Below are 15,806 nucleotides of genomic sequence, written 5' to 3' on the forward strand. Positions count from 1 at the left end.
CACATCTGTGCTTTTCTTTGTGTATTATTCCAGGGTGATGCTTTTCTCCACAGATATCAGCTGCAGCCTCTAAATAACATGACATTGAATACATGCCAATTGCATTTGCAATAAACGGCACAAAGCCATCTCATATTTATAGTCCTCTGCCATCCTATTTTCCACTTTTCCGACTGTCAGCCACACTAGCACGGTCCTTCAGAAATGATATCGCTCCCGATGGTGCTTTTGTGAGAACTACCTATTCAGCGCTCGTCATTTTGATGATTTATACAGATGTGACATACAATTCACAGCCATTACCATTCGTATTCAAGATATGCACGCTTAAATCTCAAAAAATATGAAACATCAACGGAGAGAGTTTACCCGGGGAACTTCTTTGTCAGAGCATTCATTTCGCGGACAGTTGAACTGACAGACAGATGTTTATTTACACCAAGCGTGAGCTTTTATTGAGTAATTGTGTGTGGGTATTATTTGACATGAACTATGAAAGGTTAAACGCAGGTAATTATGTTAAGGATGGACTGGATGCAGAAAAACAAATTTGAAATGAAACATTAATAAATATGCTTCCTATGAATATATACGTATTCATATTTTCTCAGAAAATAACTTTTAGTTTGGGCCACATCTGGGCCGTAAAGTCACTAGGTTATACACAATCTGTAATATTTTGAATCTGTCACTCGATGAGATATCAGTTGGAAATCTTTGCGATTCTTTTATTACGGGAGTATTTCTCTGTGGAATCATTTTATTGACGGGTGGAGAGGGTTCAGCACGTTCCTCCAGATGCATTGTGACTGGATGGCGGCGTTTCGTGCTCAGGGTTTAAAGATGTGGGTTCGGTCACCGCTGGGGTCAGAACGTGACGACACACTGGACACGTACCAGACTGAAAAAAAAATACACCAATATTATCATAAAAAAGACGAACATCATTTATTTCATTAGAACGTATATAAATACATAAAAATAGTCACATATACCTTTCTGAGCCAGAGAGTGATGCAGAGTTTATGGAACATGTGGCGGCACGGCAGGTGGGTCGCGATCTCATCGTTGACGTATTCGCAGCAGCAGATGGCACAGCACTGCTCCTGCTCTGTAAAACCAAAGAGAGCGCGCGTGTGCGCACGGATGCCAATATACGTAAAAGACAACCTGCCGGCTCTTCCTCATATTCTACAACCAACCAGATCAAACCAAATATCCCCATGTCTCGATTCGGTCACGCACGCATCAAATGATTCATTCCAGTCATTAGAGGTCAAATTGAGGCCATTTTGTGTATTCCATGGCAGATTTATCATCCCAAACACACTTATGCCATAAAGCTGAAGTAGCGCATTAGTGCGCCAGCGTGCCGTCGTTCATTTCGTGTCTGCAACATATTTCTCATCCGGTTGTCATATTGGTACAGAAAATCTTTGTGTACTATTTTCCTCCCGATCTCATCGCTTTATAAAGAATGCTGGGCAAATTGTCATTTGAAAATTGTGCGTCAGCAGCACGCCTCATGTTCAGATATTTTTGCAATTTCCAATCGGGAGCAGGAGTGAGAATTAAGAATTATACGTGCAATTATTACAGTCTGCAATGTAATATTATCTACAAGACTACACTTAGAAGCAGAAAAGCATCTATAGAATCGCAATTAATTGCATCCATAATAAACGTTTGTGTTTACATAATATGTGTGTTATTCATTTCTTTATTTATAACCGTACACATGCATGTGTGCATTTAAGATCAACATCAAATCTAAAAATCGACATTTAAATGATATATAAATAATACACGTATATATTTAGAAAATATTAGCATGTATGTGTATGTTTTTATAAATACAAAAATGACGCACAGTACGCAGACATATGTGTAAACGCATACTTTTATTCTGGATGCGATGAATCGTGACGAATCGTTTAACAGCCCTATTAACGACAAAAGCATTGAGTTTCATAGAGTTGGTACCAGTGTTGTCAGCACGGATGGTGATTTGGGGTAGGCAGTCGATGATCTGCTCAGTGGCGGGGGGTTGGGCTTGCTCCACATCTATAGCTAAAGACTCCAGATGAGCCAGCGCTGCCTGCAACCCAACAAAATACATTAGCATATTTCATTTCCCCTGGATAAAGATAGAAGCCAGTTAATTTCTCCCGTCTTCTCACATTGGCTGCAATCAATGCAACTTTCACAACACCAAAGATCAAATGAATGCCAGTTCTGTGTAGCAGAATTCATCTAGAATTCTCTCTCTGTGGTCTAAAAAGATAAAATAAGCCAATTAAGTAAGCCGTATTACAATGGAGGTTCGAAGCCGAGCTGTTTATACAGGCGGTATTAAAACATTCTTCTCACACATTGAATGACATCAAATAATGACATGAAATCAGAAAGGGTTACGTAGGGTACCGTCTTAATTTGGACATTTATACACCCTCCGACCTCATTTTTATTAAACAAGGTGCTTAGTTAGAACACACAATCATTCAAACATCACTAATATAGACTCCCTCTGGTTTGGCAAGACTCCAGAAGAACAGAAGTCTCTCACCTCCATAGCCTGAGCGAGACGCTCCTCTAATGCCATGTATGTGAGGAGCTGAGAATGATCGACGTAGGAGATTGCCTGCGCCATCCCGAAACCATCACCAAATTCATCTAGAAACCTGAACAAGATTAGAGAGCCGATTATTTTTTCCTCGTTCACAACAAAAACAACTATAAAACCAAACAACATGATAGTTTCTTTATAGTTCAGTATCATTTCTAAATTGAGGAAAACAGCCACGCTAAAGTCCTCACCGCAACTATAACACAGAGAACTATTATTTCACAAAGTGATTTTTTTCTGGATGAAAGCCGGCACCAAGCGGTTTGAATTGATCTGTATTTTTTTGGTGTGGATGCTAATACAGGTCTTATTATAGTCGTATTTATCATCCTTGATGTGAACAGCCTCATTTATTCCTCAGCTGACATATAATGAATGATTTGTCATTATGTTTCTTCTTTTATGAAAAGAAGAAAGATTACAGTTTTCATAGTTTGGAATTTGGATACATACTAAAACAAGTTTTACCCTAAAAAAAAACTATTATTTGCAAAAAACAAATGATATTTGACATAAATGTGACCCTGGACCATAAAACCAGTTATAAAGGTTTTTATTATTTATTGCGATTTATACATTACCTGAATAAATAGCGGAATAAATACGCTTTCAATTGATGTATGGTTTGTTATGATAGGACAATATTTGGCGGAGATACAACTATTTAAAACTCTGGAATCTGAGGGTGCAAAAAATCCAAATATTGAGAAAATCACCTATAAAGTTGTCCATCAGAGGCGCTGTAGCGGGCCATTGCTAAAAAAACAGGTTTGTTTTAATGCTCCCTATTGACTTACCGCTGTAATGATGTTGTGACAAGTAGCTGAACCTGAAAGTGGAAATTCTAAGCTTTACAGATACCAAACTTGGTCATTCCCAAAGAGCGGTCACCAGTGAGCGAAGTCTGTAGAAGTTTCCGGCCATTTTTGTTTGCGATTTTGCTGCATCAACCCACAAAAATAAAGTTTTGATATATTTAAGGTAGGAACAGGTGTGCCTCACACATCTCGAAAAGTGAAGCTGTAGGCGGTGGCTGGCTGCAGTACAGGTCATAAACCCCGCCCTTTTCATGTAAATGAATGGGCATCAGCCAGACTAAAAAAAATTTGGCCAAAGAGGGTTTCTGTCATTTTAGTTAGTTCTTATCACTCTGGTGTGTATTCAAGTGTTCATTTTTCTAATGAGTTCGGTTTTAGTTAGTTATAAGATGTTGTAAAAATGGGTATGGTAACATGATTTCTTTGTTTACGATCGAGTCATTGGGGAATGTGGGCGGGATCTTGATACAGCGCTTCCACATCACGCTCACTACTGTGCAGACTTTACTCCAAATGATGTCATCGGCGCAATGTCAGCGCCCATAACTCGGACATTTTGGCTCATTTTTCTACAGTGGAAGTGAATGAGGTCGCGTCGTCCATCGTGTTTACAGTCTATAGGTAGTAAATATACAAAATATCTTCATGGAACATGATCTTTACTTAATACCCTAATGATTTTTGGCATAAAAGAAAAATCAATAATTTTGACCCATACAATGCATTGTTGGCTATTGCTACAAATTTACCCGTGCTACTTATGACCAGTGTTGGGTGTAACTAGTTACTAAGTAATTAGTTGCTGTAATTAAATTACTTTTCCTTTGGGAAAAGTAAAGTAAGGGATTACTTTTTCTGTAATTTAATTAGTTACTTTTGATGTAATTAAACTAAATACTTTGTGTAATATTTATGTGTGCAATAGTGGAATTGACATCAAAATTCAAAGTCTAACTTTAAAATCTGTGCTTTAATGTATCATTCTCAGATTTGTAATACTTTGTTCAGTTAATAATACTACTTTATGTAGTTTTATATTATTTATTTGAATGAATTAAAAGAGCCGTTCCATGTCTATCCTTGAATCACTTAACTAATCAAGGTTGATGTAGAATATAGACAGAGGTGGGTCGAGTAGCCAAAATCTTTACTCAAGTAAAAGTACAAGTAACTAGAGAAATTGTTAATCAAGTAAAAGTAAAAGTCAGCATTTTAAAAATTACTTGAGTAAAAGTAAAAAAGTATGCAATGAAAAAACTACTCAAGTAGCTAGTTACTCTGTATCTGATTATATAGGCCTACTACATAAAATTAATATTAACGCCAATATTTTAATATTACATTTTAATCAATATTTGTAATTATCATAAGCAGATATCTTTGCAATATACTAGAGAGACTAAAGAATAGACAAACACAGAAGAGACAAGCATTTCTGTAAATTTCATCTAGTCCTGATGTCAATGTAGTTTACACAACTTATTTAGAATAATAGACCATGTCAAACTAAAGCATGAACTAAACTCAGAGCATTTCCTAAGATGATCTAGAACATCTGCAGTGCTCTCTTAAATGAAATACACATTTTTGAACAAAGCTCATGTTTTCTCGTGTTGTGTCACGTGTGTGTTGTGAAATGCTCTTACTTGTAAACAAACAGTAAACAGTGAACCACACGCCCATCAACAAGTTTTCTTCCTTCTGTTCTTCAAATGTATATTTCTGCAAGCCCACGTCACGTGTCTGACAGGTAACGCGCATGTTGCGGCGCGAACAGGTCGCGCGGGTGCGCGCATATGGCGGGCATTTATCATTGCTGGCAAACAATATGACACATTTGCAGTTTTGATTGTATAGATATAGATTAATATCCACTTCATCCAACGCTCTTTGTGTTCTGCGTGTCCTTAAGTTTCGCGCTACGAGGAGTGAGTAATCCTGCTTCAGATGATTCAGATCGTGCTGCGAACTGAACAAATCATTTGAACTGATTCATTAGCCTATTCAAATGGTTTTGCCCATTGTTCAATTAATACTTTCAAAAGAATCGACTCAAAAGAATCGATCACTCGGGAATGCCCGTAAAAAGAGACGACAACCTTGAAATAAACAACGCGTTTTAAAAAGCATATTTTAAAATGAAGGAACGAAGGAACGTCACGCAATGTAAGTTAAGTAACGAAGTAAAAGTACAGATTTTCTATTAGAAATTTACTCAAGTAAGAGTAAAAGTACACACTTTCCAAAATGTTACTCAAGTAAATGTAACGAAGTAAATGTAGCGCGTTACTACCCACCTCTGAATATAGAAAGTAATAAGTAATTAAATACTTTTCGGAGAGAGTAATTTGTACAGTAATCTAATTACACCGTTGAACATGTAATTAGTAACTAGTAGTTAATTACTTTTTCAGAGTAACTTGCCCAACACTGCTTATGACTGGTTTTGTGCTCCAGGGTCACAAATGTAATGAAGCCTTTTTAGGTCCATTACGATTCCTTGACTATATACAGATATATATTATATTTGAACTTTTGGGTGATATTTCACCAGGGCATGTTATTGACATATTTTGTGAAAAAATCTGAAGGACGGTTTAGTGTCATTGTCGTTCATTATCTGATATTGTTCAAAAGATTGTTAACCTCCACTCGGTGTCCAGATCTTCGCTCACGCTGGAATCATCTTCCAGGTTATTGTTGCCGTCCAGGATAAAGAGTCCAGGGTGCACAAAGTGACTGACACCATCTGCTTCTTCATCGCTACTGGTCCCTGAGTCTTCATTATACATGAGCCAGGGGATCTCGCCCTCCTCCAGAGGGGTCTGCTCCCTGACACACACCACACACAAACACAAAAATGATTACATAGTTTTTGGGAACGCCAACTTCACCATTTATTTTTATATTTAAATACAGCTGTATGGGGTATAATATACACACATTGGGCCTCATTCATGAAACATTCGTAAATACATGAGTAAATTCCAAGTAATTTGCGCGTAAAACAGACCTTCCCGAAAATGTTCCTCCGGATACACAAGTACTTATAAACAATTAGCATAATCCCCGCCTATGAATTACAGCTACGCAAGTTACGTATCTAGGAATGCCGGAATCCTCTGGGCTTCATTCTCTGGTTTGGCTACATAATATTGCATAAATGCATACAATACTAATAGGCTAATGCTTACCAATAAATTAATCAATTAAACTGTGTCCACCAAAGCGTTTTTTTGGCCAGCTAAAATAATAATACCTGGTGCTCTTCTGAAAACGACCAGCTGTTGGCGCCAGCGAATGCTTTGGATGTTCTGCGCGTTATTCCGGAGATGCGTTGGTTGCCGTGATTTAGAATATCCACAACAGTTAGCCTACTTGTTACTAGTATCTTATTTTAAAGAATATTATTTAATATGAAAATGAAGTAACCATTCATATTAACTTCTGCATTGTTGTGTATGATGGTTGGCCAATGTAGTGTTCGTCCCGCCTCTTCTCCACTGTGATTGGACGGCTGTGTAAAAAAGGACAGTGACGAGCTCTGCGTTTTACTCAAAGTTAAAAAGTAAAAAAGGATAAAAGACAGGGCAAAAGAACTCGTGAAATATCATTATGATTGTGACAAGCAGAGCGGGACGAGGGCCGTGAGGGAACGGCGCGAGGCCGGTGATGCGAGCGTTAGCTGCACATTGCACCGGTCTCGCATCTCTCGCGGAGGAGCTCCGGAAGCATAAAAGGAGGAGCGACAGCAGTGAAGGACGAGACAGAACCAGGCCTGGATTTTATGTTGTTTTATTATGTTTGTGTGGTCGGCAGTCGACCGTGAGGGTGCTGTCGGCAATTTACTTTCGTTTTGTTGTTTGTTTATTTGATTAAAAATTGGTTCTACGTTCGACGGTTCCCGCCTCCTTCCCGTTTATAGGAACATTGTTACAATGATACATAGTGCATCAAAATGCAGTGTCATCAGTTTGTCTAAAAGAATACAGAACGTTACGTGCGGTTTTACGCACTATTTATACGTGGTATGAAGCAGGAGTACATTTCGTTTGTACCAAATATCATTTTGAAAAAGGAACATTTTCATGAATCCGAAAATTTGCATCCAAACGACTTTATGAACGATTTACACAAAAAATCGTTCTGATCGTGTTTCATGAATGAGGCCCACTGCCTGTTCTAACGTATTGTAAATTATTAGGAAATTTTAATGCATTACTTTTGGTATTGATGATTATTTTCAACTAACACATTTTTCTCATTTATTCAGGAACCATTCTGGTTACCCATCTGTTGTTATTTTGAATTTAAAACATGCAAATTGCTAGCATTTATATAATCTGAAATCATATTTATATCAGTCATCCTTATTGGCCTAAATCTCCATATTGTGCAATCTTATCTATTGTGATTTCATTTATTTCCGCCATGTATAGAGTTTGTTAGAGTATGTATGCTTACTCCAGAGCGAGGCTGAGAGACGGCACTTCCTCCTGACTGCTGTTATTGCTGCCAGGCAGCTCATCCATACTGGGCAGAGTCTCCCAGCTTTCCTCACTGCTGGACCTGTCCTTCTCCAGCCCAGAGTCAGACGTCCATGAGGCCGACCACTCGCCCTCGCTGCATTCGGAGCTGCTGCTGAGAAAACACACACGTGAGCCCACAAAATAGACGTCTAACTAATCTTCTTAGCTGAAAAGCATTGGCATGCAGAGAGCACAGAAAGCACCCCGATCACTTCCTGCTGGTTGTATACTTCATCAAGCACTCACACTAAATGCACAAATTCATCCACGGCTTGTGCATAATAAATATTTGTAATTTTAACCGGTAAAAAGTTTCGGGTCACTTGACTAAAATCTCTCTTTTGATCGGATTCAGATTTTGGATGGACTAAATAATAAAAAACGAATTTACTTCAGCATACACATTTAATATAATGCATATAATACATACTGTACCTTCTTTCACCCTTTACAGACGGATCCTCTAGACCTTCACAGACGTTGTCATCGTTCCCACCCACTGCAGCGTTGCTCCCATCCTCTGGTTTCTTTTCGAAAGAGTTGAGGTCACTCAAGGCCATCGGTGGAAAATCAAAGAGGAAGTCACTTTCAGGGCTTGTTTGTCCGAGGAAACCCGGAGGTGCAGAGCCGCACTTGTTTCTGACCGTCGTGTCTGACAAATGACTCGCTTCCCTTTTGTCGGAATGTTTCCTCCTTTCGAGGTGGGTCTCGCTGGTCTGTTTGCGGATCTTTGGCCTCACGACCAACAGTTCTTCGGGGTTCACATTTCCTGTGCTTTGACAGGAAGCAGAACCAGCACCGGCTGTAACCCCGTGAGCTTGGTCTTCACAGACCAGCAACTGGTCAATGTTTTCTTTGACAGTTCTTTGCGGTTCATCACAATAAAGTTCTGTTGGTGCCGCTTGAGCTAAACATTCTGTATCATTATTTTTAAATGTAAATACATTGGAATGCAAATCATCGAGAGAATCGGCATTGTCCTCCAGATTGTCAATCATACGGTTGAGTCTCTCATGAATGGCGTGAGATGGATTTGAACTCGAGTCCTCTTCTTCAGCACCACTACTGTCAGGCTCGTAGGCGTCTATGTTGATGTAGCTCAGAACCTCAGGTCTCTTAGGCTTTTCTTTTGTAATGGGCCAAACTCTTTCTTGTTCATTTGTTTCTATATTACAGTGATTATATGGAACAACCTGGTCGCTCTTTGGTCTCTTGGAATGGTTTGCGGGGGGTTTCGTGACTCTCCACAATGAAGACAGTTTCCTGCGGGCATCCTGATTTGATGGAGTGTTTAATTCAGAACGGACTGAATTCGAGGATGCCATTGGAAGAATATTCTGAAGCACTGAAGAAACACTGCTCTTTGAGTCTAGAGGGGGAAATGCTTTGATTATTACTGGCTCTCTACGGATATAAAGAAAAAAATGTTGCATGAAAGTTTTGAAGTGCTTTTGCACCTTATGTATTTTAATGAAATATATTTAAATGCAATTTTGCATAAAGCAAAAACAGGCATTTTTGTTATTTTCATGAGAACTGAGAGACCCCCATTACTATTATTGTAATAAGGGGGGAAAATCATAATGAAAAATCATTCAAAAAATGTAACGGAGCCGATTTTAACCATTTATAATGTAATGTTAAGTAGGTACGTTATGTTATGTAATACATATGCATTTCTTGTAGGGCTGCACAATGATTAGTCGCGACTAATCGTTTGCAGAATAAAAGTTTTTTTTTTTTACATAATATGTGTGTGTGTACTGTGTATAATAATTAAACACACACAAGCACGTACAATTTTAGGAAAAAAATGTTTATATATTAAATATTCATATATATAAGGGTCAAAGACGTTAAGATGTCTCCATCAAAAAAATTTTACAAAAGTGATTTTGTGTCCATAGAAAACACATTCAATGTAAGAAAAATGTCTACTTTTACGGTTTCAGCTAAGCTTTTGGAGAATAAAATGTCCAAATTTAGTTGAAATAATGTTACGTTGTCATTCAGTGTAACACAACATTTATGTACAAATTCAAACAACATGCTTATTCTGACTTGCACATATTAACATGTATAAAAGAATAAGGGAGAATATTACATTTTGTTGTGCTTTAAATGAGTAAAACATTCTTACTGACAAATGGGCAAAACCTAGGATAGTGGCAAATGTTAAAAAATGTAAAATTACAACTAATTAGCATTTGAGGTGAAAGTAATTAATAAATAGATTGTTGTAAATATGCCTGACAAGATTGTTACACTGAATGACATTTTTGTGGTCCTGGTAACATGGAGAAAGAGTGAACATTGTTCATTTACGTATGCTATCAACAATGTCACAATACAAAGCGGGCTGAAAAACTCAATATACACTTTAACTAAAACAAAATCTTGATTCTATTAATATAATGGGGAAAAACCACACATCAACAATTTGAAGGGGGCTTATTTTTTCCATGTATCATGGTAGTACCATTGTAGGTTTTTTTTCGAGTGGTGAGTAAATGGGGCTTGAATACAGTGAGAACAGAAGGATCTCAGCAGGACGAAATGCATCAAAATCACATCAAAATTTGTTTCATTCATTCTATGCAAAGCTACTTGTACAAAACATGAATGATTAGTTCGATTTTTGAATAATGAATGATTCTTCCAACACGTCCAAGGCTTCTGTCTGCACCTTCTATAGGTGACAAATGCACCATTTTTCCTAAACAATTAGGGCTGGGCCGTGGCAGTGTGAACTGGTACAATGTCAGAATTAATGGTTACAGTTTGAGTAGCCTAAAGTGGACCACATCTTAACATTTTCGTCAGGTTCTATTACCTATTAGTACATACCCATTGCCTGGTCCTTATGGCCACTGTTCATCTCCATGTTCTGGCTGTCCACTGTGGATGTGGGTCTTTGCTTCTCTGTAATAGGTCGAAAGCTGACGTAAGCGTGTCTCCGGCCGTATCTCCTGCCTGAGATGGTTTGATATCCTCCAGCTGTTTTAGGCCATGCAGGCTTCCCTGCTTCTTGACCCATTCCTGTGGGAGGCAGATGCTGGAATTCAAGACAAATGTATCCAAAAATAAAACTTCTTTCATCGTTTCTTCATGTTGTTTCAAACCTGTCTGACTTTCTTTCTTCTTAAGGACACAAAAAGAACAACACTGGCCCCCATTGACTTGCATTGATGGTCACATAAACGCTAAGACATTTCTCAAAATATCTACTTTTGCATTTCACAGATCATACAGGATTTGCACAACATGAGGGTGACTAAATGATGACAGAATTAGATAAATGAAGCGTTTCGCTTGACTAATAAATCAGCTGTGTTCATGTATGCAATGTTTTGCTATTCCAAAAACAGGACTGCTTTCAAGTTAATGTAGCAAAAGCATCACGTCTGTCAACAATCCGCAATGAAGCTGTTTGACATAAGACATCCTTTGTCCCGTAAGCTGAAAGCAGGCCACGACATACAATAAACATCTTGTCAGGGTGATCGTTCTCTAAAGAAACATACACACTTTGAGTTTTGAGATCATTACAGTCGACTACGGGCCCCGTTACAAGTTCAACGCAGCTAACGGGCTAATTTATGTTTGTCACAAAGCACCGTGCAATCTACGACGTGTATTACAGCGCACGTTCGTGCATTCATGCCTGCATTTTTCCGCAGAAACCTCACAAAGTGATTTACTTTTTTTAATGTACTGTGTGTTGAAAAACAGTACCTGTTCCTGGATGCGTCGCGTGTCACAACTTACTCTGCGGACGTCACCACGAAATTTAAGAGTCATGTGACACGGATCCTCCAATCAGAATCAGCTCTGCGAGGCATCGACAAGCCAACTGCAACGTCACGTGTGAAATTTAAAGCCCACCTGGAAGACAGAAGGGAAAAAAGGATAGGATTGCAAAACACATACAGCAGCGTTGTGACCCACTGGCAATGTGAGTTTGAGTTGCATTCATTTGAACAATCTGTTATTTTATGGAAGGAATTTATTTCCAATTAAACAGTTGCTAGGTAATTCATTAAAATTAAGTAGGTGCAGGCCAGGAATGGGTTGTTTATTCTACAGAAAACACAACACTGCCAAGAACTTGGAAACGGGCGTTTCCATGAAAACGTCAATCATTGCATGAAAAAAATCTAGTTTTTACCAAAGGTTTTTACTATACTAACAGCACAGATATCAACATTTGGTGGTTCAAATACCCATGTGAGGTCTCTTTTCAAGTTTTTCAAGCATTTGTTTTATTTTCAGTGCATGATTTCCTATAGTCATGTAAGTGCCATCTTCAGGATTGTTGCATCCATAACGGTCCATATTCCTCATAAATGGATGCATGAAAATTAAAATAAAGTAACTATTTTATGTTCTATGAAGCGACATCCCTTCTCCCTTTGTTGGGAATAATTGCTTCAGGTGTATGCAATTTAATTCACAGAAATCCTACAAAGTTTGTCGTCTCCCAAAAATGACATTTATTTCGTCACATCCATAGCGCATGTTTATTTCCCTTTTTAAAACAGAAAACTTGTGCATAGACGGACATTTTTCTGATGTTTAAACTCTATCAACAAGTGTTCAGTAAAATATTAAAAAAAGGTTCAGTATATTGGTAACAAATACATTCCTTGAGCGTTTTTATGTCACATCCATTACGCAAAATGTCACATCCATAACGCTGGACTTGCCCAAATGTTATCTTCTGTCTTTTAAAGGGGTCATATGGCGCGAATACGTGTAAGTGAATTCTGTGTCTTTGGTGTGATAAGTTGCCCATGCATGTATTAGACACGTAAAATTGCAAAAATGAAAGTGTCGGAACAAAAGATGCATTCTATCTAGCGAATGCTCACCCCGACCTGCCTGAAACGCCTCGTGTAACCACACCCCCACAAATCTACGTCAGTTCGTGGTATGATTTGACTAAGACCGCCCAAATGTATACGCAAGTAAGGTGGGCGTACCTGTCAGCACAATTGCTTTGGAACCTGATGTTCCAAATATGGTAAGAGGCGTTACATTTCCGTCACACGCTTGCAGTATTCGACCAATCACTGCGCACTGGTTAACTGGCCCATTGTAGCACACCTCGCTTTTCAGAGCTTTGTAAAAAATCAGCGCATTTCAGAGAGGCGGGGCAAAGAGGAGATACAAACATGCACAATATGTGGAAAATACTGCATTTTTGCATTACATCTAAAACAAACGATAATATTCGTTTTAGCCGTGTCATATGACCCCTTTAATATCCCTTCACAATACACAATACAGCATTCTAATTTATTTAATACATTAATCCTCAAGGCTTAAAGGGATGGTTCATTCCAAAATTAATTCTTTCATCATTTACTCACCCTCATGTAATTGATCTTTATTTTTGAGCTATTTGCAGGTGTCATGCATAAGGACCACTTGAAATGTATTTTATAGATATTACAGATTAAACCTACAATATGCATTGGCGTTTGTATCTATTACAACGGAGGATCGTTATTAGAAATGCGTAAAAACGACACTCCACAAATTGCTTTATTTTCTTCGTGCTACGATTAAATAAATGATTTATTTATAAATGAAAGTACTGTGGTATTAACATAAGTATCTTAAAGAATAACACTGTTAAAATGTTAGAGACAGATCATTGGCAACTATTGCTGAATGTAATTTTAATATTGCCATTTTTAAGCCATTTGGCTTGAATGCAGTAATAAGTGAAGTGATGATGTCTATATATAATGTTAGACTGTATGGTACGTATGGGCTCACCTGTGCTCGCATGTCGATCTTTCGTTAGGCGGCGCAGCTCCAGTCCACGCACACACAATTGATCTTTCTGAAGCACAGCGAGCGCAGAAAGGGGGCAGGGTCGACGGCGCTTTTCCTTGCCTGTTTGACCATTGCAATTTGCTGAATCGCACAAACTCTTCCGCATCGTCAAAACTTTGAAGACAGATCGCGGTCGCGTTCAGTCAACGGCAGACAAAGCGCCGCAAAGAGGGGAAGGTGTACCCTTCCGAGAACTCTTCATGGCGAAAAGTAGCACTTCCTCGTGTATTTTGGAGCTGACTTTTTCACTTTTGACTTCTGTTCACCTACGGGACCGCTGTTCGCTCGGCTTATGACCATTACCAGGATTTTTAAAAGTTTCACGTGAATGTACATTGACGTTCGGTAACACTCGTGTGAGAAATGAAGCTCAGCAGACAGTTCACAATTTTTGGCAGTGGCATATTCTGTGTTGTGGTATTTTCTCTATACCTGATGTTGGATCACATAGACCATAGCAAAAACCCAAACGGAGAGCGGCATCAAAACGTAAGTATTATAACCGTAAGTACGGTTTTATCTAACCGATACGTTTTAACATGAAAAGCAAGACTCAGTGGTGACAGTTATGGGTTGATCGATAGCGTCATCGAACAGCGCGTCTGTTAATATTAACTTTGTAGTAGTGATTTGGTAGGTACAAGTTTGTTACAGTAGTTTAGTTTTCAAAAGACATGACTGAACTGTTAAGATACTGGATGCGATAATAGCAGCGTTCATTCAAAGCTTGCACTTCCTGTTTGTCAAGTAAAAATCATTTAAAGAATTAGGCTACTTTGCAAATTCTTTCAAAGCAAATGAAACAGATGGAGGCAATGACGTTTGTAAGAGTTCAGCAGTGGACAGTGAACTATCAAAGGTCGTTTCCTCGCAGTTAAAGGATGTATCTCGAAATCCATTGAGCTCCCTAAACAGCAGCATTTTTTTTTTTTGGACACAGTAGACATATTTCCAGACGAAGTGCTATGCGTACGATGCGCAAGAAAACGTGTCATGTGAAATAAAATGATCTTGGTTTTTTAATACTACGTTTGAAAACGTCCTTTCAGTTGGCAGTTATCGCTGTCATTGACTCGACGGTACATATGGCTCTATTAAAGTCTTCATTTGCTCGCCCTCATGTCATTTCATACCTTTATAAATTACTTTGTTCTAATGAACACAGAGAAAGATAGTTGGAAGAATGTTAGCAATTTTCAATTCTGTGACATCATTGACTGCCAAAGTAGGAACAATTTAATGGTAGTCAAAGGTACCCCGAGAACCGTTTGTGTTCCTTAATTCTTCAAAATATCTCACTTTGTGTTCAACAGAACAAAACATATATACAATATTTTTTTTCCTACTATGGTAGTGGATGATGTCACAGAGCTGAAAATGGCTAACATTCTTATTTCTTTGTGTTTAACAGAACAAATACATTTATATAGGTTTGAAACAAATTCTGTCATCGTTTACTCACCTTCGAGTTGTTCCAAATCTGTATAAATTTCTTTGTTCTGATGAACACGGGGAAAGATATTTGAAAGAATGCTTGTACCAAACAGTTCTCGGCCACCATTGACTCTAGGAAAAATTACGATGGTGGTCAAAAGTGCTCCGGAATGGTTTGCTGTCCTACATTCTTCAAAATATCTTATTTTGTGTTCAACATAACAACGAAATGTTTCCTACTATGGGCGTAATGCTCAAATTGGATCACATGCCGACTTCATTGGTTCTCAAATGATTGGTGAAATGAAATAAATATCTGTCGCTAAACTGAAATAAAATGAATAGGTAAGTAATTGGTAAAAATTGTTAGCAATTATTATTGTGATTAAAAACTGTTGGCATAATGATGATCGTCATTTGTATTACCATAGTTTTATATCACGGTTAATATGGTAACTAGTGAGACCATGGTAAATTAGTTTTTGCCATGGTTTTACTGTAAATTATAGTAAAACCATGGTTAATTTTTGTGAGGGTTTTTGTAAACTCTAAATA

The 15,806-nt window shown here is 38.1% G+C and overlaps 3 protein-coding genes across 5 annotated transcripts in view; 2 read left to right on the forward strand and 1 right to left on the reverse strand.

The window, feature by feature from the left end:
• Nucleotides 1–6,245, forward strand: part of fer (fer (fps/fes related) tyrosine kinase) — a 40,279-nt gene extending 34,034 nt beyond the window's left edge. The window contains exon 20 of the transcript XR_008964271.1: nt 6,138–6,245. The gene's annotated coding sequence lies outside the window, so the exon portion shown is untranslated. The remainder of the gene's footprint in view (nt 1–6,137) is intronic.
• On the reverse strand, nt 429–11,838 carry pja2 (praja ring finger ubiquitin ligase 2). Of its 3 annotated transcripts, none has more exons than XM_057350630.1 (9): nt 11,709–11,838; nt 10,821–11,012; nt 8,409–9,342; nt 7,909–8,085; nt 6,091–6,276; nt 2,567–2,681; nt 1,984–2,098; nt 996–1,111; nt 429–901 (listed from the first exon to the last, which is right to left on the reverse strand). In XM_057350630.1, the coding sequence occupies exons 2-9, from the start codon at nt 11,008–11,010 to the stop codon at nt 782–784; spliced, it is 1,953 nt and encodes a 650-aa protein (XP_057206613.1). In that variant the 5' UTR covers nt 11,011–11,012; nt 11,709–11,838; the 3' UTR covers nt 429–781. The 3 variants fall into 3 exon arrangements, with proteins under 3 accessions (XP_057206613.1, XP_057206594.1, XP_057206604.1); XM_057350611.1 differs by having other exon boundaries at nt 10,821–11,028; nt 11,709–11,831; XM_057350621.1 differs by having other exon boundaries at nt 7,909–8,082; nt 10,821–11,028; nt 11,709–11,830.
• A 1,976-nt stretch (nt 11,839–13,814) lies between these two features.
• Nucleotides 13,815–15,806, forward strand: part of man2a1 (mannosidase, alpha, class 2A, member 1) — a 44,310-nt gene continuing 42,318 nt past the window's right edge. Inside the window, exon 1 of the mRNA XM_057350577.1 lies at nt 13,815–14,306. Within this exon, the coding sequence (XP_057206560.1) occupies nt 14,181–14,306 (126 nt within the window). The 5' untranslated portion in view covers nt 13,815–14,180. The remainder of the gene's footprint in view (nt 14,307–15,806) is intronic.

This window comes from Triplophysa rosa, linkage group LG2 (genome assembly GCF_024868665.1).
Source record: "Triplophysa rosa linkage group LG2, Trosa_1v2, whole genome shotgun sequence".
Classification (NCBI taxonomy): domain Eukaryota; kingdom Metazoa; phylum Chordata; class Actinopteri; order Cypriniformes; family Nemacheilidae; genus Triplophysa; species Triplophysa rosa.

What these genes read in the sequence shown, in the direction of transcription:
- pja2 (XM_057350611.1), bottom strand. Translation starts at nt 11,774, where the DNA reads ATGACTCTTAAATTTCGTGGTGACGTCCGCAGAGTAAGTTGTGACACG. An exon ending in TCTGTAAAGGGTGAAAGAAG is followed by an intron (nt 8,086 to 8,408) that starts GTACAGTATGTA and finishes GTGTTTTCTCAG; the next exon opens with CAGCAGCTCCGAATGCAGCG. An exon ending in CATCCGTGCTGACAACACTG is followed by an intron (nt 1,112 to 1,983) that starts GTACCAACTCTA and finishes TTGGTTTTACAG; the next exon opens with AGCAGGAGCAGTGCTGTGCC.